Raw genomic sequence first — 27,696 nt, forward strand, 5'->3', positions numbered from 1 at the left:
GTGATGAGCTTTGAGGGCACTATGGTGTTGAATGCTGAGCTGTAGTCAATGAATAGCATTCTCACGTAGGTGTTCCTCTTGTCCAGGTGGGAAAGGGCAGTGTGGAGTGCGATAGAGATTGCATCATCTGTGGATCTGTTGGGGCGGTATGCAAATTGGAGTGGGTCTAGGGTTTCTGGGATTATGCTGTTGATGTGAGCCATGACCAGTCTTTCAAAGCACTTCATGGCTACAGACGTCAGTGCCACGGGTCGGTAGTCATTTAGGCAGGTTATCTTAGAGTTCTTGGGCACGGGGACTATGGTGGTCTGCTTGAAACATGTTGGTATTACAGACTCAGTCAGGGACATGTTGAAAATGTCAGTGAAGACACTTGCCAGTTGGTCAGCACATGCTCGGAGTACACGTCCTGGTAATCCGTCTGGCCCTGCGGCCTTGTGAATGTTGACCTGCTTAAAAGTCTTACTCACATCGGCTACGGAGAGCGTGATCACATAGTCGTCCGGAACAGCTGGTGCTCTCATGCATGCTTCAGTGTTGCTTGCCTCGAAGCGAGCATAGAAGTGGTTTAGCTCGTCTGGTAGGCTTGTGTCACTGGGCAGCTCGCGGCTGTGCTTCCCTTTGTAGTCTGTAATAGTTTTCAAGCCCTGCCACATCCGACGAGCGTCAGAGCCAGTGTAGTATGATTCAATCTTAGACCTGTATTGACTCTTTGCCTGTTTGATGGTTCGTCGGAGGTCATAGCGGGATTTCTTATAAGCGTCCGGGTTAGAGTCCCGTTCCTTGAAAGCGGCAGCTCTACCCTTTAGCTCAGTGCGGATGTTTCCTGTAATCCATGGCTTCTGGTTGGGGTATGTACGTACGGTCACTGTGGGGACGACATCATCGATGCACTTATTGATGAAGCCAGTGACTGATGTGGTGTACTCCTCAATGCTGTCTGAAGAATCCCTGAACATGTTCCAGTCTGTGCTAGCAAAACAGTCCTGTAGCTTAGCATCTGCGTCATCTGACCACTTTTTTATTAGCCGAGTCACTGGTGCTTCCTGCTTCAGTTTTTGCTTATAAGCAGGAATCAGGAGGATAGAGTTATGGTCAGATTTGCCAAATGGAGGGCGAGGGAGAGCTTTGTATGCGTCTCTGTGTGTGGAGTAAAGGTGGTCTAGAGTTTTTTCCCCTCTGGTTGCACATTTAACATGCTGGTAGAAATGAGGTAGAACGGATTTAAGTTTCCCTGCATTAAAGTCCCCTGCTACTAGGAGCGCTGCATCTGGATGAGCGTTTTCCTGTTGATTAATGGCCTTGTACAACTCATTCAGTGCAATCTTAATGCCAGCATTGGTTTGTGGTGGTAAATAGACAGCTATGAAAAGTATAGATGAAAACTCTCTTGGTAAATAGTGTGGTCTACAGCTTATCATAAGATACTCTACCTCAGGCGAGCAAAACCTTGAGACTTCCTTAGTATTTGATTTTGTGCACCAGCTGTTGTTTACAAAAATACAGAGACCGCCACCCCTCGTCTTACCCGAGTCTGCCGTTCTGTCCTGCCGATGTAGCGTATAGCCTGCTAGCTGAATGTTGTCATTGTTGTCATTCAGCCACGACTCCGTGAAACATAAGATATTACAGTTTTTAATGTCCCGTTGGTAGGATAACCGTAATCTTAAATCGTCCATTTTATTATCCAAAGCTTGAACGTTGGCTAATAGGATTGATGGGAGAGGCAGTTTACTCGTTCGCCGTCGGATCTTTACAAGGCACCCCGACCTACGTCCACGGTATCTCCGTCTCTTCCTCACGCGAATGACGGGGATCTGGGCCTTGTCTGGAGTCTGTAGAATATCCTTCGCGAACGCCTCGTTGAAGAAAAAGGGTTCGTCCAACGCGAGGTGAGTAATCGCTGTCCTGATATCCAGAAGCTCTCTTTGGTTATAAGAGACGATGGCATAAACATTATGTACAAAATAAATTACAAATAACGCGGAAAAACACACATAATAGTACAATTGGTTAGAGGGCTGTAAAACGGCAGCCATCTTCTTCCGGCGCTGTTCTAGGTATCAGGTACAGGTAGAAGTAGTTGTGTTTATCAAAGCCTTTTGCATTGTTCTTCAAGTAGCACTTTTGTTTAGTTTTGCTTGTACAGTAACAATATGCCAATTTAAACCAATACTTCACTTTGATTCGAAACTACAGTGAACCACAGTGAGGTAATCTTTCTCTTAGGAATGCCATGTAGATAGATTGTTATGACAAGTGAGTTTGAGCTACTAACTTAACCGTGCTGTTTTGTCCAGTGCCTTTAGTAAATGTTCTATAAGATTTGTATGTGTTTGTTTGCTCATGCAGGCATTAGGGTGGCCTACTACTATAGTGAAGAACCCGAGGGTTGTCAATTCTAATCCACCAATGGGGATACTTAACCTAAATTAGCCTTAGAGTGTACTCAGCTATGTAAATAGCTGACATGTGAGAGTGTTGCGCTAATGTAATAGCTCTAAATAAACAATGACTTTTTACTTTACTGCTAGAAAAAAAATGGCAGCTGCTTTTCACATTGTTTCAAATTCCTTTAATCAGACACAAATACATCCTCTGATTCTGACGTTTTTTAGTTGCTGTTGCTGTCGATATTTTACACATTTATTTTCTAGTTATTGAGGGCCAATCGGTAGTGCTAAGCAATTGTGTTTTTGTTTTTTTTTGGGGGGGGGGGGGGGGTTGAACAACCAATTGACCGACGTCGGTTCAGTTATTTGAGTCCAATGCGCCGTTTCTGTAGAGAGAAATCAAATAATTCACGAGAGAAATCAATTCAAGAACTATGTGCGACGCTTGGCTGTAGTATCAAGCCAATAATTAAACCTAGTTCAGTGCAGAAACGTGGTAATTAACTACAATGACCATAATCTATTGCGCCTGTACTTTCCGGCTTGGCTGTTAGGTTAGATACACACAGACCAAATAGGCCACATGAGAGGAATGTACACAACACAGCAATGCGAGGGACAGAGATAGTTTGTGAATGTATGCCTTATCTCCTTTGAAGAACTAGTAAAATGATTTAGTCAGACTGCTCTGCAGTATTATTAGACAGGCTAGTCTAGCTAAATAGGATGACTAAAGACAGTACAGTACGGGGAGCATAGAGATAACGTTAGATGGTCTGGCTGGCTGCTACTGCCTGAGCAGAGATGAGATGATGACTTTAAGGAATGAAAAATAATAAAGTCATCAGATAAAAACGAAGTAATATACACAACTGAAATATTTATTATTATCATAGTAATTTTCTATTTTGTCTACCCAATGTTGACCTGACAGAGACAATGGAATATTTGTAATGTTTTGGCAATTTCATTTTCACTATTTTTGGCTTTGAAATGTCCATTAAAAAGCTTTAAATCATTTTCATTGTTTTATTTTGAAATGCATTTAATGTGTACCCCTTTCCTGTAGTCAAATGACCAAATTGCCCTCTAGTGGCCTCATGGGTGGAATGTTATTAATAGTTTTCATAATTTCCCAATTAATAAACATACTTTATTTTAAAGCCGCCGAAAATCTATGTCAAACGGTTTTGCTACATTTCCGTCTTCTGTAGTGTATATAAAGTGTAATATTGGGATGGAAACTCAAAATGGAATACATTTCAACTCTATATCTGACATGGTACAGGTGTCTTATTATTTTAAGCCCATAACCATGTGAATGAGGGGTATACTTTTGTTTCAAAGTAGATTTGTTTAAGACTACCAAACACTCTGTGTGACCCTGATTTAGCCCACTGCAGTAAAAGGCAAAATATATTATCAAAACTGAAATCGAAAACCGTGAATACTTTTTTGTCATCGAACCGACCTCAAAAATCACTAACCGCTCAGCACTACCAATCAAAGAAGAGAAGGAGAGGAAGCATTAAAGGAAGCATCGGAGTGAGTCGTTGTTCTTGAGGCATTTCTTTATTTTATTTTATTTTGTTCTTTCACAGCTTGACCTCTTTCATCTTTTGGTGTGTTTTTACAACAGCTCATTACCAAAGGAGAGAGGGATGGAAGGATGGGGAGGAAAGGAAAGGAGGGGAGCAGTGCCAGAAAGTTGAAATAGAGATAGAAGAGAGAGACAGAAACAAGGGACAGAGAAAGAGAAAGAGTGGGGGAAGAGGGAGAGAGAAAAAGGGGTGAAGTAAAATCAACTCAAAGGAGATATGACTTTCTCTCATTTTGAAATATCTACATGATTATTTTAACTTGAGGTTATTGGCCTTCCAGGCGGTCTGATAACTATTCATAAACAGAAACACATATGTTTGTATAAAAAGGAACAAATAAATAGGATGGGGGTGGGGGTTGTGGGTGGGAGTGGGGGAGAGGGGTAAGTTAGCGGGGTGGGGGGGCGGGAGCCACGACCCCCTTCCTCCAGTGCAGTGGTAGTAGTGCGCTTGAGTGGGAGAGAGCTAGGTGTCAGTGAGGGTAGGTGGAGGAATGAGGGGGGCCTGTGGGGGTCGGCTGCGGACTGGGAGAGGGGGAGTGAGTATCGGGGCCGGGTGGTGGAGCACTAGTCGGTTTAGGGAGGTGTCTATTACTCGTGCACCAGGGCAACGAACTCTGAAAGAGAACAAGAAGAGACAAGAGGTTAGAACACTCTGTAGACTCTGGTCTGATTACGCGGTGATGACACAGGTGAGTACGTGTCCGTCGGTCAGAGAGATAGTTTTCTTACCGTCGATGCCGATCATGCCGTCCCCGTCCTTGTCGGCTTCGTTTAAGAATGCTTTGGTTTCTTTATCGGTCAGGTCCCTGCCGTCTGAGGCGAATCCCTTCAGTACGAACCTATGGACAACAGCAGGAGGGTAGAGAGACTTGAGTACAGACAGTACAACAATTAGGAATGCTCTGGTGCCTAAACAGATAACCATGAGTGTTTGTATGTGTGTGTATGTGGGATGTGGATGCATGTCCACGTGGTCACTGGTCAGTCACCACGCACTGTACTTTGTTTAATAAATCAAGGAGTGTGTGGTCAGTCAAAGTGTCGGTGTGTGTCTCTCTCTGTCTGTGTTTTTCTGTGTCTCTGTGTATGTCTGTCTGTCTGTCTCTGTGTGTGTGTGTGTCTCCCTGTGTGGGTCTTTTACTTGAGCTCCTCCTCCTCTATGAACCCGCTGGCGTCAGCATCCAGTACCAGGAAGGCTTTCTTCACATCCTCAGCCGACTTGGCCTTCAGACCCACCATCTCAAAGAACTTCTTATGGTCAAACGAGTCAGCCGCTGCACGACATGATAGACACACAGTTTAGTGAACACACACACACACAGAGTACAGGCAGACATGGAGGCAGGCACACACACACACGTACACACACACATAGGCAGGCACACATGCACGCAGACAGACAGGCACGCACGCGTGGATGCCTGCACACACACACACACAAAGTACAAAAAACAATATGGGTGACTGCCTGGATACAACACCCCAGAGGCTAAACGTTAATGGCAAACAATCCTTAATTAAGAAATTACAATTTTTACACTATGATGCGGCGTTTGTCTGTGTGTACATGTGTCTGTGTGTGTGGATTCAGAGCATGTGTTGTGCCAGTGATCACATCAACTATATAGGTCAGAGGACTGTGCCAACCCCAGGACTAGCTGGCATCCTCTGGCAGATGTGTTACACAATACCAGTTATTATAGTATACCGGTAATAATTATGTCAGATATGTGTTATTACAGTATCATAATTATGTAAAAATGTGTTGATCCCATAAGGCTCTGGTCAAAAGGAGTGTACTATAGGGAATAGGGTGCTATTTGGAACACATCCAATGTGTATGTTGGACCAATGGGATCTGCCTGTTAACACTTTAGTATAGAGAACACATATTAGCCACTAATGTGCAATACAAGAAGTGAATTATACCTTTACTAAGCATTTTAGCCATTTATTTTGCCTATATTCAGTGTTTACACATTATGGGATGGTTTCCCATACACAGATTAAGCCTAGTCCTGGACAAAAAACTAAATCTTTCAATGGAGAATCTTCATTGAGAATGCTTCTTAGTCCTGGACTGTTCCTAAATGTGATGTAAGAAAAGAACATGACGTTTGGTCACCTGCGAATGCGTCTAGGGCTTTCTTGATATCGGCAGCGTTGAGAATGCTGTTCATCGCCATCTCGGCAGCTGGAACGTTAAGAAAGAGGGGGAGAAGAAGGAAGGAGGAGAAGAAAAGGGGGGAAAGAAGTTAAACACAAGGGTACATGAGAGCAAAGGGAACAGCGAGAGACATTCTCATATTACACTGCTGAGACTTGTGAACTGGAGCAAGAAATCAGGGCGAGAGCGAGATATTGAGAGAACGAATTAGAAAGGAGGGAGGAGGAGAAAATGGAGGAGGGGGTGGGGGGTGCTCAGTTCTCCATTTAGTTTGTGTGTGTTTTTTAGGAGGGGGTTGACGTTGGGGGTATTATAAGAGAAACGTGGCAGGTCTCCAGGCATCTACTCAGCAGGGTTAGCGCCATAGGATCTGAGCCTTGTGCTGTGTCGGACATACCATAGAACAAGAACAAGAGCTAGAGCTGTGGAGCTAGGAGGCCGTTGGACATACCACAGAACAGTTAGAGTTGTGTAGAGCTACAGAGTGGGACGGGGGCTCCATATGTCTCACACTTTGAAAGGCGAGCTGTGTGTCCAAACCCCTTGGCCCTGTGTGTCCGACCTTGTGTGCCATTGAAGTCAATTGCTTCATACTTACAAATGTATCACCTTACCCTTCCTAACCCCCCCCCAGCCCCCAGCCCCCAGCCCCAGCCCCCATCTGTCTCCCAGAAGAGGAGAGGAGAGGAGAGGAGAGGAGAGGAGAGGAGAGGAGGGGAGAGGAGAGGAGAGGAGAGGAGAGGAGAGGAGAGGAGAGGAGAGGAGAGGAGAGGAGAGGAGAGGAGAGGAGAGGAGAGGAGAGGAGAGGAGAGGAGAGGAGAGGAGAGGAGAGGAGAGTTGGGGAGCGAGTGGTGTTGAGAAGGAGTGATTGAGGAATGGATTAGTGGGTTGAGGTGTGGTGGCCGTGTGGTGGCCGTGTGGTGGATATCATATCGAGCTATGATATCGTGCGAGGGCAATTTATACATCTATCTTTGGATTCATTTACATCTGTAATGGCCCCCGAGGGGTGGCCCTGCTCCAGGGCGGCAGGACGGCAGGGCCAAGTAGGGTGCTCTAAGATATATTCCTAAGACACTGCTGCAGCAAAGGCTCATGGGATAAGTGAGAAAAAGGCCCAGCTAGACATATATAGTACAATAGAGCTCAGCAGCTTGTAGTTCTAAAATATGGAAATGCGTTGCCTCTGGTTCGTTCGACCGTTTCTATGGGGGAAATTAATGGGGAAAGAATGGGGTTTTGGGATAAACGCCGAAAATAAGGTCTGAGGTTATCACAGGCTTAGGAGATCTTATACGTTTTGTTCTATGAGATAATATCAGTTAGTTAACATGACCTTTATGAATTATTAAGCTTTTCCCTTACAGAAAAAAACACACAATTTCTCTGTAATGGGGATGCCAGCAAGCTGCATTTCCTGCTACACAGCCAGGTCTGTGGCCACAGATTTATAGACAAGAATATAAGGTTAAAGGTACACATAAGGTACCTTCAGAGGTACACATAGGAATTCACATGGTACTGGCAGGGCCGGCTTAATGCAGGGGCTTAATGCAGGGGCTTCAATTGTGTGAGTCAGGGGCAGGGCCCAAGAGGCAAAATTATTATATATATATTTTTTATCCAACCACAGGAGCCCGTCCTCAATGTAAAAAAATACACCAGAGAGCATAATTTAGCCACAGAGGAACAATAGTTTCCCAAAAATGACTGTGGATAAAAAAACTTCCAAGCACATACAGGTAACTGCCAAAATAAATGAAACACCAACATAGTGTCTTTAAAGGGTTTGGCCACGAGCTGCCAGAATAGCTTCAATGCGCCTTGGCATAAATCCTACAAGTGGACCTAAACCATGCCAGGAAAATGCACCCTAGACCATAACATATTATTTGTATCTCTTGTTTATTCAAGTGTGTCCCTTATTTTGGCAGTTACTGGTTGGAAAGGCCAACATTTTTGACCAGCATGCGCACCAAATATACAGCTTGTTGCCCCGGGGCCTAATATTTCTTAATCTGGCCCTGGGTACTGGTCGATATCTTTTAGGGTACATGTGCGCATAATCTATTATAATGTACATTTTTTCTATGTAAAATCCCTACTGCACTCTAAAAAGTACTGGGTTAAAAACAACCCAGTGCTGGGTAAATAGCGGACAGAACACGTTGGGTTATTTTTGACCCAGCCAGTTGGGTCCCTTAGTTGGGTTATTGAGCTATGATCCACCAGGTCAGATCAGAATACAGAATACTGGAGGCGTGGCTTTCAGTTCTTTTTGGCCACCTGTGAAAGTAAAAAAAAAAACTATGGATTACATTAAAAAAGACCCATCTACTGGCTCAACCCAGAATGAATGTGAATTAAAACCCAACTGATGGTTAAATTAAGCCATGTTTGGGTAATCCAAAGGTGTAGCCTATTTGTTGTGTGGCGTGGAGAGATTTATTTTTGGCCACCCGTGAGAGCAAATGTCATTAATGTTCATCATGTTAAGTTTGTACACTGTAAACTTCTGTTTTCCTCCACATTACATATTTTCCTTCAGATTATATATTTTAATATCAAAACAAAGTGGTAGCTACATTGGGATAAGCATAGGCACTTAAGGAATTAACATTAACATAGTTTGGGGCATGGTTTAAAATATGTTGTATTTGTACCAACCGTCAGTGGAAATGTTGTCCGAGTTTAAGTGGTTCATCATTATGTTGATTAATGTCGAGAACCTCTTTTGACACTGTCTGTTCTTCAATTGTTGTAAGAACTGATGATGCTCAAGAGCTGTGTTAAGTGGTTGCTGTGCAATTTCCAGTAGTTTAACGTCAGATGGTTCAAAGAAAAAGTATATTTAAGTTTTAATAACTTATTGTCAACTATCTGCAAATTGGTTGTTGTGAAGTTCATAGTAATTTACTGTTGCTAATCTGTTTTAACAGGGATGATATTGCTGCTCATGGGAGACCAGAAAGAGCTAGCTGAAAGCCTCCAATAAGCTACGCATGCAATATTATGATAGGCTGCAGCTGCTATAGTATGCTGCCAATTAACTAGTAATGTTGCATGTTGTCAACACAGTGAAGGCACAGTAGGTTACTGGCATTAGTGACGGGGAAAGGGAGCATTGAGCATTTCCAGCCAATTGTGTCAGGGAAAAAATTGTTCATTACTCGAGGCTTTGATCAACACGTTGTACACTAGTGGTACCTGCTGGTCAAAAGAATTTAGAACAGCCAAATTATTATAGATGAATCCGCACACACCATAGCGCGTGAGCAGGGTAGCCTTTTTTTAACCAAACCAATACCGAACCGATCTGGTGGTTGTTCGACAAAACTAAGCTTTGGACGTCATTGATCACGTGCTTCTGATAAAGTGATACAAGCATCCGCACACTGCTTCAAGTAAACTGCTTAGCGATTTCGACGCATGTCTCGGAGCGCCAGTCTCAAACGTAACATCACTAACTGGCATGTATTGCTAGTGGCAGCAAGTTGCCTACTTCAACATTTTGCGAGTAAGTTATTGCAAATTTTACAATAACTTACTGACAAATTCACAGCAACTTCTAACAACAAGTTGTCGTTAACTTACTGGAAAACACACAATAACCTCTTTACAGTGCAGATCATTAGTGACCTATGCAGAACAGACAGCGTCAAAGGAGGTGCTCAACTTGCATTGACATAACCATCAAACACTTAAACTGCTACAACACTTCCACTAACTGTTGGCACAAATACACATACATTTGACCATGCCCCCAAATATGCTAATGAACCCACCAGTACATTTTATTTGTTTTCACTTGATTTTTTCAGGAGAGGCCATTGCACAGTACATTGCCCCCACCTATCGAAGTGCAGTGACGTTCGTACCTTATATTCAAAATATTGGGGAGAAAAATGACCCTTTATACCTACAAGGTACCAAACTATACCATGTGAGTTCATATGTGTGCCTGTGAAGTCTACCTTTGACTTTTTGTACCCCATGTCAATTATGCCATTTAAAGTAAAATATTCTCAATTACATTTGACACCTGGGTTTTCACATGTAGTTTGATGGTATCACATGTTGAAATTTGGCATCCCCATGTTGTCACATTTATTTCACATGAGATCATGATTTTGCATGTGTTTACACGGTCACATTGTTGACATGTGATCACACAATAACACGTTTTCATATGTGACCACTTGAAATTCATGTGGTTTTTCTGTAAGGGTTATGAGCTTTATGTGCTTGTTTTGATTACATAAATGCTTCAAAATTCACAAAAAGTGACATTAACTGATGAAGATGATCTCATAGAACAAGACATATAAGGTCTCCTAAGCCTGTGTTTACTACAGACCTTATTTAGCCATTTATCCAAAAACCCATTCATTTTCCCCGTAGGCTTTGGCCAATGAGCCATGGTGGAGTTAGTGCCTACAAAAAGGCGCCATTACTATTGCTCTCTATAGGAGCCTACAAGACCCTATTTAGTAGTTAGCCTCTTTCCACAGTTTGTCCTATGCGAATGCCTTAACAGTCAGCCTCATCTTATTGAGATCTAGCGCTTCCTTTCACCCAACCCCTTTCTAACACTCCTCCATTTGGCTAACCCTTTGGCTCCAATGAAAAGTATAAATATGAAACCCTCCTTTTTGTCCTGCGTGAGAGCCGGCTGTGCCCTTCTTCTCACCCAGAGGTGAGGGAAACCCAACCGCGCCTCAGGAGAACGGACCGACTCCTAGCCTTCATTACAACAGCTGCATGGTGCGTGCGTGTGCATGTTTGGAGGAGGGGGTTCTGGGTCTAGGCAGGCCGGGTGTGGGTGAGGAGAGCAAGGGATCAAGGGAGAATGTACTTGCGTCTCAAGAAACTCAAGCCCATTAAGTTAAGCCCCCTCGGTCTCAGTTTACTAGAGCATGTGTATGTTTGTATGCGGTCGTTTCTAGTGTCAGTGTGTGTGTGTGTGTGTGTGAGAGTGTGTGTTTGTATGACTGAAAGTGTGGCTTTGCAAATATGTCTGTGATGTGTTCGAACTTAGATTTGATCTGTGTGCTTGGTATAGGTTAGGTATGCATATGGGGAGGTTTATGAGTTTGTGTGTGTGTTTGTATACATGCATATATGTACGTCTGTGTGCTGTTGGTTAGATAATGTTTTGTAATATTGTGTGTCTGGACTCATATACCCTGTAGGGCTCTTACTTACAGTTGATTTTACATTGAAATACCCACTATGTGAATCAGAATGATTTAAACACAACAAACTGGGACTACTGTCCAGCAGAAACATTTTATTGGAGGATTTTGATTCAGAATGATAGCCAACTTGTAAATGAATTGTTGAAAGTGTGTATAGAACAGCTCAACTGGGTGGCTACAAGATAATGCTGTAGCTCCAACGGTAATGATGTCTTTAGTTATGGCTGCTATCTTGTGCTAAGTGTATCCAATCTAATGTTTGCTATTCACGGTCCATCAGAACAAATGCAATTGATTCTGCAAATCATTGATTTCATTATAAAAAGTTACCATGACAGCCTCTCTTGTCATGGTAACAATACCAAAACCCAAAGAGCAGTGGGGGATTGATTGTGGGGTATGATCTTTGGACATATCAAAAAAGTCCACTATCTTATCTCACAGCATGGTGCTGAAAAGAACTGCTGAGCTAGCTACCTACTGGACCGCCACAGTACAACTGAACAATCACACCTGTGTTCAAATACTTTATCTGTACTTGACTAAATTTGACTGTAACAATGGAACCAATAGAGCGGTCCCAGTGCAAACCTTGCCCACCTGGCTATCCAGGTAGGCTAATGCAAAAAAAATTTCAAATAATATCTGAACCCAGGTCTGGCTACCAAAGTTCCCACAATTCAATGACTAAGCAGCTACAACAACAGGCATTGTGTAGTAGTGGGGACTCTCCTGGATAAACGTATCTAATCAACTAATCACATCATCTCATAACTCCATCTGGGACAATGGGACAATCAATAATCTACATGCAAATGCCAAACATGTCAATAACAACCACATCATGAGACATTTACATAAAACACAGAATAATATAAAATTATTAAATAAATAAAAATATGTAAATCGCTTAAGCTACCATTAGCATTTAAAGCAACATCTGAAGTCTTTAAGTCATACATTATTTCATCATGACACACAAACAATACGTTGCATGCGTACCAAATGGCACCCTTTCCCCTACAAAGTGCTCTACTTTTTGGGTTATTGGGTCTTGGTCAAATGTAGTGCACTATAGGGAATAGGGTGCCATTTGGGACACGCCCATTATTTGTCTCTGTTTAATTAACAGAGGCTATAGCCACTGAATCAGTTCACTGACCCCATGAATATGCATTAACATGGAGATATGAGCACATGAGTATCATGCAAATGCACTAATCATACTCAACGACTCAACGTAATCACATACAGAATGATAATGAGGGAAGGTTATGGTCCCGAGAGGCATCTTTGTTAAAAAATTAAATAAATAAATACAATTTCACAGTGTCAGCAATTTGCACCATACTTAGTTAATGTCCTCTTCGTCATTGTTGAAAGGTTTGGTCGTTTAGTTCATATTCTTTATACAGTAGCTATTCACATTATACAACTAACACCATAAATTGCACCTGCTCATGCTATTTTCCAACACGTAACTACCTACATACTTAAACAAGAGCTTACCCTCACAATTTTGCATAGAATTGTAGAAATTTTTCCCACAAAGTAGTTGTTAGTAAGTGTACTGCAAAACTGCTTAAAATTGAACTATTGATATTCTCTACTGTGGTGACCAATTTATGGAGCCTCTTCCATGTTATTACTAGGGTTGGGGTCAATTCCATTTCAATTCAGGAAGTAAACTGAAATCTCAATGTTCACTTCCTGAATTGGCTGAATTAAAATTGAATTGACCCCAACCCTGGTTGTTGCCCAAAGCACGCAGCCTTACCTGAGTTAAGGTGAGGAGTAGTATGGAGGAGACGGAGAAAGGGGCCAGAGAGGTGGGGTGGAGGTCTGATAAAGAGACGAGGGTCCACTCCTTTCTTTTTTATACCCCTCCCCTCCGCCTATTTTAGGAGGGAAAATGGAAACCCTATCGCTTCCCTTACCCACACTTAACTAATCAAACCCCTGCTATTAATAATCACCTGCTCAGGCTCCAGCACCCATTCCACCTGACACCCTTTTCTTTACTCTCGCTCTTTCTCGCCTTCCCTACACCCATCTGATTTTCTCACACCTCCCGCTCAGGGTGCTCTGTCCTTAGATCCTCCTTTGATATCTCTCTTTCTCAGAAACTCTCTCGTTTTGTAATTTTATCTCTCTCTTTCCTCCTCTCGCTCTGTCACTCTCTTCATCTCCTAAGCCTTTCTTTGTCTCCAACTTGCCCTGTCTCTCACACTTAACCATTCTCAAAGCAGAGAAGGGTAGTAGTTCTGTTACATGTATTTGAAATACGTATTTGAATTACTTCTGAGTATTTTGTATGTGTATTACATTGGGCTGAACTACAGTCCAATGTATTTTGTAACAATATATTTTCGAAAGCTGTAATTTAAAAAATACAAAATACTTTTCTATACCATTTCTTTATAGAAGTTAAACATTTTGTGGCCCCCTTTCACCCTACATTGGTATCAAAAGTTTTATGTCACTATGGTGTGATAAGAGTGTCTGCTAAATTAACTAAATGTAAATGTATATGTAAAAATGAACAATTGCAAGGCATGCTGAGTATTATTCTAATGAGCGCTGCCCCGAAACAAGGCCAATGGCAATAGCCAGTGTGCTTTGCTGTTGTTCATTTTCACATTTACATTTACATTTTGGTAATTTAGCAGACACTCTTATCCAGAGTGACAGTGCATTCATCTAAGGTAGATAAACAACAACATATCACAGTCATAGTAAGTAAGACGTTTCTGTAACCGTTATTGAGAATGTTGTTTCTGTTCGGTCGTTTACTTGTATTTTATAATACAAAAGACATGTATTTAAATTAAATACAATACTTTGCAAAAGTATCTTATATTTTATTTTGATACATTGGTCTTTAGGGTATTTTGTAGTTGTATTTTCTAATTGTAATGTATGCCCATCCCTATTTTAACGTCTCTCTCATCTACCTTTCCTTCTGATGGGGGATTAAAACCATCAGCCAACTTCCTTAATCCACCCCTTTACATCCACCTTCATTATCCTATAATTTTTCTGTCTGTCCCTAATTAATCTGTATATAGCAGACAGAAGGCAAAGCAAAGCTGAAGGTAAATCCTGAACAATCATGACTTCTTTTTACGTCCATGATCTTAACTGTAACTGAAATCTGATATCCGTGGACTACCATATGCTCTATGCTCATATGAGTTTGTCTCAAATGGCACCCTTTTTCCTATATACAGATGTAGCATCTTAATTTGACCAGTATTATCGCAGCAAAATAATCCTGCAGCAACAGGATTGGAACGTTTAGTCCCTAATGTTGCTTGATCGGTGGTTAGGCTATTAGCTGGTCAAAATTAGGCTACATGAAAAGTGCAATACTGTTAATATAACCATGTTTTAATGCGAATTCTCAGTGAATTTATGTAAATCATGAAGCTCATCTGCATTTCCTGCGGTTCAGGAAAATCTCAGCAACAAAAAAGTGATCAAATTAAGATCCTACATATGTACAGTGTAGGTGTGGTCAAAATTAGTGCACTATATAGGGGGCAGGGCGTCATTTGGGACGCAGGCTATATTACTTTGTGGGGAACGAATCCAAACAGGGTCTCAGCATCATCTAACCATAAAACACAGAGGCTTGGTGGGTCAGGTCAATCTGGTTGGGGCAGCACCCCCTCAGGAATCTCTAAAGCCTGTCACATATAGATATGTATTACTGATTATGGCTGTACCAGTGGACTGCACACATCAGCTGTTTCCATGTCTGAGATATTATTGAAGTGTGTGTGTGTGTGTGGGGGGGGGGGTTGTGTGTGTGTGTTTGTGTATATTGTGTGTGTGCGTGCGCATGCATGCGTGTGTGTGTACTCTTTGACCTTTGAAAAGGTGGGTTTGAAGGCAGAGATGGAGAGTGCGATGTGGGCTGCGGTGCTACTGTATTGTACTTAAAGAGAGCAATAAACAGGTTTACTATTGGATATGATCAAATCAAATCAAATTGTGTTGGTCACATACATATATTTAGCAGATGTTATAGCGAAATGCTTGTAGGGAGGCAGTGGTGGTGTGGGTCACTGAGCTCCCATGTGTAAATGTACTGGGACATGGTGTGATGAGGAGGGGACCTCAGTGACTGCTGCTATTAAACCTTCTTACCATATCTCAATGGGAATGTTTATGGAGCAGATGCTGTACTTTGTAAAGAACCTGATAAAGTTTTGTTTCTGGAATGACATGCATTTCTCAAATGAGGTTAATCACGCAGTTTGATTAGCTGTTGAGTCATCGTGACATATTTCCAATCAATTACTTTGATATGGAACACCTCCCCATCTGTACTTCTCTGCAATTTATAACTCTATAATTTAGACCTCTTTCTCCTATTCCTTATTCCCTCTGGTACCACTCATGGGAATATTATTCCCCCATCCAATTCTAATGCGCTCAAGCACTATATATCTTTAACTCTTTCTCTCCTCTCTTTCCCTTCATGATATCATCCCTTCCGCCTTCCGTTCACTGCATGAAGAGGTATATTCCCTCCTTTTAAGGGGCCCCTTCCTTCCTTCCTTCCACTAAACTTTTGTGCTCTCCATCCTTCCTTAGACTAAATGTATCATCCTCCTCTCTCTGCCTTTCAGGTCCATGCAGCCAAGAGCCACGAGAGGCATGACTTAACCCCACAGCGTGCTTGGGTGTTACCGATGCAAGCGGTACCGATGCACCAAGTCTGGAACCAACAGGACCCTGAACAGCTTCTACCCCTAAGCTATAAGACTGCTAAATAGTTAGTTAAAAGGTTAACCAATAGCTACCCGGACTATCTGCATTTACACTTTTTGCACTAATCTCTTTTGACTCACCACATACGCTGCTGTTACTGTTTATTATCTATTCCATTGCCTAGTTACTTTATCCCTACCTATATGCACATACCTACCTCAATTACCTCGTACCCCTGCACATCGACTCGGTACTGGTACCACGTGTATATAGCTAGGTTATAGTTACTCATTATGTACTTATTCCTTGTGTTGTTATTTTTCTACTATTTCTCTTTTTTTTTCTCTCTGTATTGTTGGGAAGGGCCCGTAAGTAACATTTAACATTTTAGTCATTTTAGCAGACGCTCTTATCCAGAGCGACTTACAGTTAGTGAGTGCATACATTATTTTTTTCATACTGGCCCCCCATGGGAATCGAACCCACAACCCTGGCATTGCAAACGCCATCCCTGCCGGCCAAACCCTCCCCTACCCTGGACGACGCTGGGCCAATTGTGCGCCGCCCCATGTCTCCCGGTCGCGGCCGGCTACGACAGAGCCTGGATTCGAACCAGGATCTCTAGTGGCACAGTTAGCACTGCGATGCAGTGCCTTAGACCACTGCGCCACAAGTAAGCATTTCACTGTTAGTCTACACCTGTTGTTTACACAGCATGTGACAAATAACATTTGATTTGAAACTGTAATGAGGCCTTTGAGTGTTTGATTTCAGTTCGTCTAAGTCTGTGACATTTTCACACTAGGTCTACTCTGAAACAAAGTTATAATATGAAACTAAATGTCAAATATGGTTATACTTTAGCCAAACCACATATTTATTTTTTACGTTTCTGGTGGGCGACTGTCGTTCGAAGGCCTCCTCTTTATAACACGCTTCCTAGCGAGAGCCACTTCCTGTGGCTGAAGAAAGCACAAATATGTTTACATATTTCCCTGTTTCCCTGCAATAACAAAGACAGAGTTATTCTGGGGAAGACAGAGTGAGAGGATAAAACTGAAAATGTTTTAGAGGAAGCCGAATTCCAGGGAGAGAAAGAGAGAGAGCGGGGACAGGAGGTGGGGGACGGAGGGAAGCTTTGAAAAAGTCCTAAAAAAGCTCAGCTAAAACAGACAAAATCTCAGTCCCTTTGAAACTGACAGCTTTTGAAGAGGCAGAAGGGCTGTGCGGCTGGTCCAGGGTGAGATGAGAGGTAGTGGGATCTCCAAATGTCATCTTTGCAGAACAGTGTGGGTCTGGATGAAAAGTTGGACAATATGAAGGCTTTTATTTTTTCAAACGAGGTTACATATTTTTTCTTCTTCTTTTATGTACATTTTGGAGGGCCAGCCTTTTCTTGTAGCCTGGTTTATTTACTGTGTCATCAGTATCCAGTAAAATACTGGTGAAGTCTGTTTCAGCAACCCACTGAAAGCAATGCATTGTTTACTTGTTTAGCTGTGCTGTGCTGAGCCTTGCCACCTGGCAGTAGATGTGGGTATGTAGGGGCATTGCTGTTGCTGTCTGTCTGGCCTGCTGTGGGACATCACATGATAGACCCATTACAGAAAATCATCATCATCATCCTCCCTTCAACTATTACATTTCTCTGTTTCAGCATTTTCTCCAAGGGAGACACAGAGCAAAAATTGACACTGAGAGGGATAAAGGGAACAAGGGAACAAGGGATGAAGGGAACATGAAAGGTGTAAAGAGAGAGAGAAAGACAAAGGGTAGGCAATGGAGAGGCGATGGAATGAGATACTGTCCAAGGGGAGGTAGAGAGAGACAGAGAGAGGAGAGAGAGAGAGAGAGAGAGAGAGAGAGAGAGAGAGAGAGAGAGAGAGAGAGAGAGAGAGAGAGAGAGAGAGAGAGAGAGAGAGAGAGAGAGAGAGAGAGCGATAAAGAAAGAGAAAGGACAAGATGGACAAGGACATCCATGGGTCCTGACAGAGGGAATGAGAGGAGAATGAGAGCTGGACGGCCATGGGACAGAAATTAATGACTTGTTTAATAAAGGAGCTACTGGGTCGTCCATCTGCAGGGATCCTCTCCTAGCCTTAATAAATTGGAGTCTGCATTTGAAATATTAAGATGGATGGGCCTCCTCTCTCACTCCGCATGATCAGCCATTCCGTTGCAATGATGTAACGCTGTTTCGTTCTGATGCAAGAATAGACAGAACGCCGCAGGGCTGAGGAAGACACACCCAAAAGAGGAATACCAAGAGACGCACAGAGACAGTAAGAATGATGGGCCAGTCTGAAGGCTAGGAGAGAAATAGTGTGCAGAAGATCCAGATGAAAGAGACAGGAAAAAAGAGAAAGGAGAGGCAGGGAGAGAAAGAGGACAAATTGAGTTTTCGTCGAATGTGATGAAGGAAGGTTCCTCAATCTATAGGGAAAAAAATAAGATGGACGCCAGTGTCTTGTCGTCAACCTCAAAGGACGACCATACAGTCAGACTGAAAGTTAACTAGCCCAATCATCAACGATGGTAATGGAGGTGATTCGGTGAACTGCACTCGCATGATTAGTAGCCTAACTTTTCTTAGACCTGAAGACTTGTGCTAGCGCCAAGTTAATGCCTAGGCTTAGCAGGCTAACAGATCCAGTTGGTCACACCAGTATGGACAACCAATGTGAATCGCGCCAACAAATCTGAACTAAATCATTACAATAAATCTTGAAAGCCCCTTGAGATGATGGTGGCCGCAATAGAAAAGCTGAACCTCAACAGAGACGATGGGTGGGTTATTCACACAGAGTATACGTCCCAAATGGTACCCTTGTCCTACAGTTGAAGTCGGAAGTTTACATACACTTAGGTTGGAGTCATTAAAACTCGTTTTTCAACCACTCCACAAATCTCTTGTTAACAAACTATAGTTTTGGCAAGTCGGTTAGGACATCTACTTTGTGCATGACACAAGTAATTTTTCCAACAATTGTTTACAGACAGATTATTTCACTTATAATTCACTGTATCACAATTCCATTGGTATTAGAAGTTTACATACACTAAGTTGACTGTGCCTTTAAACAGCTTTGAAAATTCCAGAAGATGATGTCATGGCTTTAGACATAATTTGAGTCAATTGGAGGTGTACCTGTGGATGTATTTCAAGGCCTACCTTCAAACTCAGTGCCTCTTTGCTTGACATCATGGGAAAATCAAAAGAAATCAGACAAGACCTCAGAAAAAAAATTGTAGACCTCCACAAGTCTGGTTCATCCTTGGGAGTAATTTCCAAATGCCTGAAGGTACCACGTTCATCTGTACAAACAATAGTACACAAGTATAAACACCATGGGACCACGCAGCCGTCATACCGCTCAGGAAGGAGACAAGGACCTTGTGAAGATACTGGAGGAAACAGGTACAAAATTATCTATATCCACAGTAAAACGAGTCCTATATCGACATAACCTGAAAGGCCGCTCAGCAAGGAAGAAGCCACTGCTCCAAAACCGCCATAAATAATAATATGCCATTTAGCAGACGCTTTTATCCAAAGCGACTTACAGTCATGCGTGCATACATTTTTTTTGTGTATGGGTGGTCCCGGGGATCGAACCCACTACCTTGGCGTTACAAGCGCCGTGCTCTACCAGCTGAGCTACAGAGGACCACATAAAAAAGCCAGACTACGGTTTGCAACTGCACATGGGGACAAAGATCGTACTTTTTGGAGAAATGTCCTCTGGTCTGATGAAAGAAAAATAGAACTGTTTGGCCATAATGACCATCGTTATGTTTGGAGGAAAAAGGGGGAGCTTGCAAGCCGAAGAACACCATCCCAACCGTGAAGCACGGGGGTGGCAGCATCATGCTGTGGGGGTCCTTTGCTGCAGGAAGGACTGGTGCACTTCACAAAATAGATGGCATCGTGAAGAAGGAAAATTATGTGGATATATTGAAGCAACATCTCAAGACATCAGTCAGGAAGTTAAAGCTTGGTCGTAAATGGGTCTTCCAAATGGACAATGACCCCAAGCATACTTCCAAAGTTGTGGCAAAATGGCTTAAGGACAACAAAGTCAAGGTATTGGAGTGGCCATCACAAAGCCCTGACCTCAATCCTATAGGAAATGTGTGAGCAAGGAGGCCTACAAACCTGACTCAGTTACACCAGCTCTGTCAGGAGGATTGGGCCAAAATTCACCCAACTTATTGTGGGAAGCTTGTGGAAGGCTACCCGAAAAATGTAAAGGCAATGCTACCAAAAACTAATTGAGTGTATGTAAACTTCTGACCCACTGGGAAATAAAAGCTGAAATAAATCATTTTCTGTGCTATTATTCTGACATTTCACATTCTTAAAATAAAGTGGTGATCCTAACTGACCTAAGACAGGGAATTTTTACTCGGATTAAATGTCAGGAATTGTGAAAAACTGAGTTGAAACGTATTTGGCTAAGGTGTATGTAAACTTCAGACTTCAACTGTATATGCAATGTACTCATTTTGACCATGGTCCTAAGGGCTCTGGTAAGAAGTAGGGCACTATATAGGGAATAGGGTGCCATTTGGGACGTAGGCAGAGTATCAGAGCTGGTCTGAAATGGACTTGGCACAGGGAGGTGTGTAATCCCTTCAACCGGTGCTTTAGACCAGAGAGACAGGCTTTGGGAGAATATGAGATTGTGAAGGGGAGATATGAGGGAAGAGGGAGAACATGGGGAAAGAGATATGAGGAGAGGGAAGAGAGGGAGAGTAGAAGGGTGTGGGGATTTGAGGAGGGAGGTATAAGTGAAAGGAAGGTGAGGAAATGAGTTTGAGAAGGGAAAGCGAGCGAGAGGGAGGTGAGGGGGGAGAGGGAGTAGAGGGGTGAGGAGATTCCTCAGGAGTATCTGTCGACGTACAACTCAAGAGAGAGGTGTTGAGTTGCACCCGGCAATGCTACAAATGTAATATGGGAGACAGACGCTGTATCCCTGGCGATGTCGTCATAACTAATGCTGGATGCAAGTTTGAGTTTGAGGAATGATGTGTGTGAAATATGTAATTTAGTACGGATAATGGATGGAAACAAAACACCTTTTGAGTTAATATCAGTGTGTTGTATATCAAAGTCATACGTTTTCTAGCTCTCCTTGGGTTCTAATGTCAGTGTGTTCCTGTTTGTTTTAGGAAGCATGTCAGCGAGTCAGTGATACCTTCTCTTCCTCTGTAGGCCAACTGACAAAATGACATTTATAACCATGTCGCTTGAGAATCACACCACCAAGCAAGCACAAAAATGCAAGCATGCATGTCAACACACACACACACACACACACACACACACACAGGCACAGGCACAGGCACACACACTCACACCAAGATCGGTATGACCTTGAAGTTGTGGGCTACATGTGTCAGATGTGTGGGTGTAGTATATAGTGTGAATGAACTGTAATAAGACTGTGAATAGTAGCTCTAATATATACAGCGAGCATAACACCAGCTCAAGGCCTGAGGAAGAGAGAGCACTAAAGTTCATTCGACTTAAGAAGCAGTCAGGCTTAAACTGCAGCTCTAAATGGCATCACAGCATTATAATAACAACAACAATGATAATTATTCCCCTAAATGTATACTGAACAAAAATATAAACGCAATATTTAACAATTTCAACGAATTTACTGAGTTACAGTTCATATAAGGAAATCAGTTCATTAGGCCCTAATATATGGATTTCACATGACTGGGCAGGGGTGGCCCACCCACTTGGGAGCCAGGCCGACCGACTGGAAAGCCAGGACCTTCAATCAGAATGAATTTTTCCCCACAAAAGGGCTTTATTACAGACAGAAATACTCCTCAGTTTCATCAGCTGTCCGGGTGGCTGGTTTCAGACGATCCCGCAGGTGAAGAAGCCGGATGTGGAGATCCTGGGCTGGCGTGGTTACACGTGGTCTGCGGTTGTGTGGCTGGTTGGACGTACTGCCAAATTCGCTAAAACAACGTTGGAGGCAGCTTATAGTAGAGAAATTAACATTGTATGGGGAGTGTGTGTGTACGTATGTGTGTGTGTGGGAGCCAGGGGGTGGCCACCATAGAGCAATCAAGCAATGTTAATGCACTGCACCCAGTGCACATCAATCCACTATACTCTAATATCCCTCAGCACAGCTGCGCCAGTCAGTAGACAGTGTCCCAAATGGTACCCTAATCCGATTTTACTACACTACTTTTGAACTAGGGCCCATAGAGTTTTGGTCAAAAGTAGTGTACTATATAGGGAATTGGGTACCATTTGGGACACACACTTTAGACTTATCATGGTCGTTGCGCTAGCCAACTGCACCATAGTGTAATTATCTAAAGAAGCGTTCATTGTTTTGGGCCATTTATTTAGTAACATATACTGCATGTAGAGTATAGTTGGTGTTAGGTTTAACTGTGTGTAGCAGATTTTGAAGTGAGTGTCTTTTTCGGATGCACTCAATATAGGTAATGAGCTTTACGCCAGTAACTATTTTTATCTCTCTCAGCAGAAATTACATTCACACAATATCACATTTCCGTTTCGGAGAAACAATGTTGGTTAATTTTTATTAATTACTCATGTGGGGGATTCCAGTCGACACAATCCCAACATAATGGGTGAGACACACACATTCACACTCACACACACACACACACACACACACACACACACACACACACACACACACACACACACACACACAAACACACACATGCACACATGCACACACGCACGCACGCACTCACTCACAAACCATTGTCTTCTAATTGGGGTGTTGGGTGATTTGTCTCAGAGTCTTTGAACAACTCTCTTTCTGAATCATTCATGATTTGTGTGAACAAACAGAAAAAAATAATATTTTACCAAAAAGACAGAATAACCGACCACTGCTATTACATCTGAGAAAATCCATAGAGGGATGTCTGGTTAAAAAAGATCAAAGAATAATTTTGACACTCACATAAAAGAAAATATTCCCAGCTTCAGGTTAATCTTTTAAGATAGAATAGTAGATGACAGCGCACCAGGGACCTAATTTATCAATCATGCGTAGGCACAAATCTGTGCGTAAACCACGTGTGAGATCATTTCCACGCTGTGTGAGATTTATCAATATGAAAGTTTGCCTGAGAGTGTGCGTAAATTTACGCACAGCCATGACCATGTGTACACACGGTGCCAAGTGGTGGAATAAGGGAACTGCTTGTCAAGTGTAGCCTAGTGAATGGGGAAAAAAGACTGTGCTTATAGAAAGTCTACACCCCCTTGAATGTTTTTCACATTTTGCTGCCTTAAAATGTTATCTAGAAAGGGATTAAATTCAATTTTTTTCTTACAGATCTACACAACCTACTCGAACGTTTTTGAATATGTTAAAAATGTATATAAATAAATCGACTGAAATATCATAATTGGATAAGTCTCCACCCCACTGAGTTAATACTTGGTGGAAGCACTTTTGGCAGCCATTACAGCTGTGAATCATTTTCATTAAGATTCTACCAACTTCGCACAACTCCAACATATATACATTGTTTACGTCAAAATTGATCAAACTCAGTCAATTTGGTTGGGAGTCATTGATGGACAGCAATATTCAAACCTTGTCTCTGATTTTCAAGCAAATGTCATAATAATAATAATATAATATGCCATTTAGCAGACGCTTTTATCCAAAGCGACTTACAGTCGTGCGTGCATACATTTTTGTGTATGGGTGGTCCCGGGGATCGAACCCACTACCTTGGCGTTACAAGCGCCGTGCTCTACCAGCTGAGCTACAGAGGACCACGTCATCCCATAAGGTTGATGTCTGCGCCCCTGCGGAAATCAATTAGCATAATACAAAATCCCCTAGAAATCTGTCAGTTGTACGTCTTAATCCACTGCATCGTCTGTAGCGTCTGAACAGTTTGGCCTACAAACCCCTCTATGGAAAGATGAGACTCTTACAAACACAATGATGTTCTCCGTTTTTCTCTATGACCTCCATAAGTGTCAGGAGGCTCGTCTGAAGTCAGTACAGCCAATCTGCCAACTTCTGCCTGTAGCGTCCGAACCGTTTGGGCTACCCACTAATACCATTTGGGCTAACCCCTCTGTGCAACGGTTGTTTTGCTCTAGGACGCCTACAGGCCTCACAAGACTCATCTGAAGGTCCCCCGGTACCAGTTGAAAACATTTATAGAAGTACAGTATATATGGAGACTAGTGGAGGCTGCTGAGGGGAGGACAGCTGATAATAATGGCTGGAATAGAGTCAATGGAATGGTATCAAACACATGATTTCCATGTTGTTGATACCATTCCGTTTACTCCATTCCAGCCATTAATATGAGCCGTCCTCCCCTCAGCAGTCTCCACTGATGGAGACTGTTTGATGCCAAAAATATGGGGTTAAATACATGTAAAAAAACAAACAAATATTTACTGATCTTTCTTATACCTCTCAGATATAGGAGAGACACTTCAGAACAAACTTTCTGTTTATATTTTTTTGGTACTATCTGTTGTTCCATGTAGTGAATATGTTTTTCAATGCATTTGTACAGCAGTAAGGCAAAAAATACTTTTTGCATGAAATAATTTTAATGAGCTTGAGCAATTTTGACAAATACAATGCCTTCAGAAAGTATTCACACCCCTTTAATTTTTCTTCAAATAGCCACCCTTTGCCTTGATGACAGCTTTGCACAATCTTGGCATTCTCTCAACCAGCTTCATGAGGTAGTCGCCTGGAATGCATTTCAGTTAACAGGTGTGCCTTCTTGAAAGTTAATTTGTGAAATTTATACAGAAGATAGCCCTATTTGGTAAAAGACCAAGTCCATATTATGGCAAGAACAGCTCAAATAAGCAAAGAGAAATGACAGTCCATCATTACTTTAAGACATGAAGGTCAGTCAACATGGAACATTTCAAGAGCTTTGAACGTTTCTTCAAGTGCAGTCGCAAAAACCAGCAAGTGCTATGATGAAACTGGCTCTCATGAGGACCGCCACAGGAATGGAAGACCCAGAATTACCTCTGCTGCAGAGGATAAGTTCATTGGAGCTACCAGCCTCAGAAATTGCAGCCCAAATAAATGCTTCACAGAGTTCAAGTCACAAACACGTCTCAACATCAACTGTTCAGAGGGGACTGTGTGAATCAGGCCTTCATGGTCGAATTGCTGCAAAGAAACCACTACTAAAGGACACCAATAATAAGAAGAGACCTGCTTGGGCTAAGAAACATGAGCAATGGACATTAGACTGGTGGAAATGTGTCATTTGGTCTGGAGTCCAAAATTGAGATTTTTGGTTCCAACCGCCATGTCTTTGTGAGACGCGGTGTGGGTGAACAGATGATCTCTGCATGTGTAGTTCCCACCGTAAAGCATGGAGGAGGAGGTGTTATGGTGTGGAGGTGCTTTGCTGGTGACACTGTTGGTGATTTATTTCGAATTGAAGGCACACTTAACCAGCATGGCTACCACAGCATTCCGCAACGATACGCTATCCCATCTGGTTTGGGCTTAGTAGGACTATCATTTGTTTTTCAACAAGACAACGACCCAACACACCTCCAGGCTGTGTAAGGGCTATTTTACCAAGAAGGAGAGTGATGGAGTGCTGCATCAGATGACCTGGCCTCCACAATCCCCCGACCTCAACCCAATTGAGATGGTTTGGGATGAGTCGGACGGCAAAGTGAAGGAAAAGGAGCCAACAAGTGCTCAGCATATGTGGGAACTCCTTCAAGACTGTTGGAAAAGCATTCCAGGTGAAGCTGGTTGAGAGAATGCCAAGAGTGGGCAAAGCTGTCATCAAGGCAAAGGGTGGCTATTTGAAGAATCTCAAATATAAAATATATTTTGATTTGTTTAAAACTTTTTTGGTTACTACATGATTCCATATGTGTTATTTCATAGTTTTAATATCTTCACTATTATTCTACACTGTAGAAAATAGTAAAAATAAAGAAAAACCCTTTTGACCGGTAGTGTATCTTGATTAGATGTTAAGTATATATAGAGTACCAGTCAAAGGTTTGGACACACCTACTCATTCAAGTTTCTTTTTTATCCCTTTTTTTTAAAAACCCATTTACCAATGGGTGCCCTTCTTTGCGAAGAATTGGAAAACCTCACTGGTCTTTGTGGTTGAATCAGTGTTTGAAATTCACTGCTCGAATGAGGGACCTTACAGATAATTGTATGTGTGGGGTACAGAGATGAGGTAGTCAAGAATCATATTAAACACTATTATGGCACACAGAGTGAGTCCATGCAACTTATTTCGACTTGTTAAGCAAATTTTCACTCCTGAACTTATTTAGGCTTGCCATAACAAAGGGTTAGAATGCTTATTGCTCAAGACATTTCAGCTTTTTCATTTTTATTCATTTGTAAACATTTTCAAAAAACATAATTCCACTTTGACATTATGGGGTATTGTGCGTAAAAAAAACAATCTAAATTTGGTCAATTTTTTTAATTCAGGCTGTAGCACAACAAAATGTGGAGTATAAATACTTTCTGAAGGCACTGCATGTTTCCCTAAAAGTTGTGCAAAGTTGGTAGAATCTTAATGACAATGATTCACAGCTGTAATGGCTGCCAAAGGTGCTTCCACCAAGTTTTAACTCAGGGGGGTGGAGACTTATCCAATTATGATACTGTATTTCACTATTATAATTTTTTTGTGGAACATTTTCAAAAACTTTCTTTCACTTAAAAAATGTGGAGTAGGTTGTGTAGATTTGTAGGAAAAAAATCTAATTTAACCCCTTTTTAGATGTAATATTAAGGCAGCTAAATTAGAAAAACATTCAAGTGGGTGTAGACTGTCTCTATGCACTGTATGTTGAACATTTGTGAAATTGTGGGAGTAATAATATTTAAATATATATATTTCATTGTATTTCCATTGTGAATTCATGCAACATTTCTTGACAGGCTATTTCATATAATTTGACCACATCAGTGCATTTGTTAAGATAGTAATCAAAATAAAGTACAGTAATTTGTTAAATTAGAGGTACGTGTGAAAGTGAAACCATTGTTGAAATACTATGAAAGACTGAGATAATGTGAAATCGAATGAGAGATGGCTGATCTTGCTCTGTTTAAAGTTTTGGCACACACTGCATTTCACAGAGAGCTCGTTTTTAGAGATAGGTGGGACTTTTTTTGCAGAAAGTACAGATTGGCTCATCAGATATTGTTTCCAAAAACCGAATGGAGCAATAGACTTCACCGACATCGCCATAAAAGCACTATCCCAAAATTAGTTATATGGTTATGTGATGTGATGCGCAAAAAACGCTGCTGAATGTGGTCGTAAATTGGCCAGGTGGAGCTCACGACTCGTTCATTCTGCAGAACAGCAATAGCACGACTCGTTCATTCTGCAGAACAGCAATGTTGGCCAATACGCCTACAGGAGAGAGCTGTTGAGGATTGATGGCTTATTGGTGAGTGTTGCCTACTCAGTTGAAGTATATTTGCCATAGCTAAACCAACTTGAATTGTCCTAATGGTCCTCTCTTTGTAGTTTTATTCTTTACTGGTCAAGCCACAACTGAGCGAGCCAAATAAAACCTTTTGGTAGTACTCAACC

The 27,696-nt window shown here is 42.0% G+C and overlaps 1 protein-coding gene across 1 annotated transcript in view; it reads right to left on the reverse strand.

Moving 5' to 3' along the window:
• Positions 1-3,967: 3,967 nt before the first annotated feature.
• The window catches only part of LOC311104088 (parvalbumin-7-like), a 49,957-nt gene continuing 26,228 nt past the window's right edge, over positions 3,968-27,696 (reverse strand). Inside the window, exons 4-7 of the mRNA XM_084145751.1 lie at positions 6,122-6,190; positions 5,138-5,270; positions 4,726-4,835; positions 3,968-4,610 (exon numbers count right to left, since the gene is read on the reverse strand). Coding sequence (XP_084001877.1) covers positions 4,585-4,610; positions 4,726-4,835; positions 5,138-5,270; positions 6,122-6,182 — 330 coding nt within the window. The 5' untranslated portion in view covers positions 6,183-6,190 and the 3' untranslated portion in view covers positions 3,968-4,584. The remainder of the gene's footprint in view (positions 4,611-4,725; positions 4,836-5,137; positions 5,271-6,121; positions 6,191-27,696) is intronic.

The sequence above is a fragment of the Coregonus lavaretus genome, assembly GCF_964263955.1.
Source record: "Coregonus lavaretus genome assembly, chromosome: 28".
NCBI lineage: Eukaryota > Metazoa > Chordata > Actinopteri > Salmoniformes > Salmonidae > Coregonus > Coregonus lavaretus.